The sequence below is a fragment of the Daucus carota genome, chromosome 5 (assembly GCF_001625215.2).
Source record: "Daucus carota subsp. sativus chromosome 5, DH1 v3.0, whole genome shotgun sequence".
NCBI classification, from domain to species: Eukaryota; Viridiplantae; Streptophyta; class Magnoliopsida; order Apiales; family Apiaceae; genus Daucus; species Daucus carota.
This window is the reverse complement of record NC_030385.2, coordinates 29,284,712-29,287,452: the sequence shown is the minus strand read 5'-3', so window position 1 is coordinate 29,287,452 and position 2,741 is coordinate 29,284,712. Positions and strand designations below refer to the sequence as shown.

General features: G+C 33.1%; 1 protein-coding gene across 1 annotated transcript; it reads left to right on the top strand.

Moving 5' to 3' along the window:
- The first annotated feature begins 1,133 nt into the window (after window positions 1–1,133).
- Window positions 1,134–2,024, top strand: LOC108220342 (uncharacterized protein At1g15400). The gene has a single exon (XM_017394082.2). It carries the CDS (start codon window positions 1,325–1,327, stop codon window positions 1,652–1,654), a length of 330 nt encoding a protein of 109 aa, XP_017249571.1. The 5' UTR covers window positions 1,134–1,324; the 3' UTR covers window positions 1,655–2,024.
- Window positions 2,025–2,741: the final 717 nt, after the last annotated feature.

The following is a 2,741-nucleotide window of genomic DNA, read 5'->3' as shown; positions in this document are numbered from 1 at the left end:
TATATTTAAGGAAATTTCTTAGAACACTACTCGGGATGCTCTTAACTAATCAACTCACTGTCGAATCAGGTATTTTTCGAGTCAATATACAGTAATTTAATTTTTCTTTTTTACTGAAATTCAGATTTGATTTACATGCGTAAGTATTATTTCTTATAAAATAATTGAGGTGCATTTAATTGAGATATTAAAATATTCCCATTTTTAAATATGAGTATTGAATTCAGATTTTCGAAAATATATCAAAATCTTGAGATATTCATTTAGGAGTATATGTTATCTTAAAAAATCTAGTAATATTCAATCAAAATGTTAAATAATGTTTAATAGTTTGGTATATTCAATTGATATTATTTAATATTCATATGCATAGTCAAAATTGATCATTTTTTTTAATTTTATAAAGTGATAAAATATATAAGATTCTTTGGTATATTTAATATTTGTAAAAATCTCACCATAATCCATGAAATTGTGAAATACCACGCTAAATTTTAAACACCCTATACAACATTTTATCTCAAATCTGATGGATTCTGAATAAAATAAGAATGACATTCCATTGATATATACACATTATCACCCCCATTAAAATTCCTATTGAATAAAAGAGTAAAACACATTGTTTGTATTAAAAATTAAAATATCAGACCATGAAAGAGGCAGGGGCATTGGGGCAATAATGTAACAATGGAGAAGAGGTATAAGAGCAACTCCAATGCACCCATTCCTTACCTATATTTGATCTACATGGACAAGATTTGAGGATTGAGAACAAAAAGAGTTCCTCCAACGCAACTCCCTATCCCCTATCAATTTTAGGTGAGAGAAAATTCAACCCCTTATTTGAGGGATGAAAAAGCAACCCCCTATATGCTCCATGTCATCACCAGCTAATATCTCCTCTTATTTTTCTGTTATTTATTAGTGCAATCTATCTCTTTCCTTGAGTTGTATATATATATATTTAAAATATAGGGAATCAAATAGGGAACATCATTGGAGCAAAATAACTTTTTGATCCCCAATATTTTAGATAACCATTAAAATATAATATTTTAGGGGTTGAAAATAGAGAATTGCATTGGGCTTGCTCTAATAACATCAATATATGCCACCAAATGACCTAACCTATCTTTATTATTCCTCTTGGTTGTCATTTCCTTCCTCCCCTGGCAATATATATTACTCCTATATACCAAAAAGTCACAAAACCATATACTAGTATTTTGGATTCCTCAAATTGTTGCGTAGATAGACAGGTATACCAAATATACGAAATACAAAGCTTGGGAGAGAGAGTCGAGACAGAGAGAGGAGAGAGATGGAGGGCTTGGTAAGGTCAGAGAGTACATTCAGAAGATCAGGCTCATCAGGTCTTGTTTGGGATGACAAGTTCTTATCAGGTGAACTCAAGCCTGTTCAGACCAAAGAAGGAGGTGATCAAGATTCAGACACCAAAGACAACAAAGGCAAAGAAGAGCAACAAAGACAGGCTTATAAAACCGTTGAAGTCACTCCAACTGTGGACCCCCCTTCCCCCAAAGTCTCTGCCGGCTGTGGCATCTGTTTCGGCAAATCTAAGCCCGCAAAAAAGACGGCCACCGCCGCCGCCGCCAAAAGATCTAAACCCTCCGGCCACCGTAAGTCTTAGCTCCCAAACATTAGCACAACTCCCCCTCTTGTTGTTTTCCTTAAATCATTGTCAGTGTTGAAGAAGTAATTCCGGTTGGTCTGAACCATATATATTTTTCTATATGTATATGCATGTGTGATGGCTTGTCTTTGCATCAAATATCTCATTTCTTCAGATTTATCATTTCCCCATCTTATACTTGTCACAATTCAGATTATTAGCCCACAGACTTTTTGTTTATTTTCGTCTTTTTTTCGGGTTTCGTACATCATATAGTTAATCTGGCGGAGAGGCTACAACGGTGTTATGATCTGGTTTGATGTACTAGCATAAGATTTCTTGTATAAAATTCTCCGAATCAATGAATTAAATCTGGTTTGAATTTTAATTTTATGTGGCGTACAATTAATCAAGCTTTTGCTCTTTCTCTTTCCCCATCTTTATTAGTGACACACACAAACACATGGATGTGAAATATACATACAACTGTTGTATGTATACATGGGTCCTGCTGATCATGTATATCATAACAGTAAACGTTGTTGTGGTGTTCAAAGAAGATGGGCTGTTCTCATCTTAATTTGACTCTTTCTTTTTTGTTAGCTTATGGGGCGCACATTAGCATCCCCTCTGTTTTTTCATTATAATTGCATAAAATGTTGCTGCTTACAAAAAATAATAATTGTGTGAAATAAATAATAATTCTGTTTTAAGTGGTGGACACATGGAAGTGATACCAGCTAGCCATGGACTTTTTCTTTTTTAAATATGCATTTAATTTTTAATTACTATTGCTTAAATTATAATTAGACGAAATTATTAATATCAGTATCATGGAGATGATATTTAAAATTACAGATAGGCCGACTTGTGTTTGATTAGTAGGAGTAGTTAAGAAACAATAATTAAAAAGTTGTGATTATTTTGTGATAATGACTTCCCGTAGTTTTAGTCTTCATCGCCTAACAATAACAATGCCAAATAGTAGAGCCATGTCATTTTCATCCCACTGTTTTCAATTATAATATTGTTGTTTATTGTTGGTATCGTATAGATTACATGAAGGTTTTTTGTTTCCCTCAAGATGCTCTGGAGCTCTCTGTTA

What these genes read in the sequence shown, in the direction of transcription:
- LOC108220342 (XM_017394082.2), top strand. Translation starts at nt 1,325, where the DNA reads ATGGAGGGCTTGGTAAGGTCAGAGAGTACATTCAGAAGATCAGGCTCA.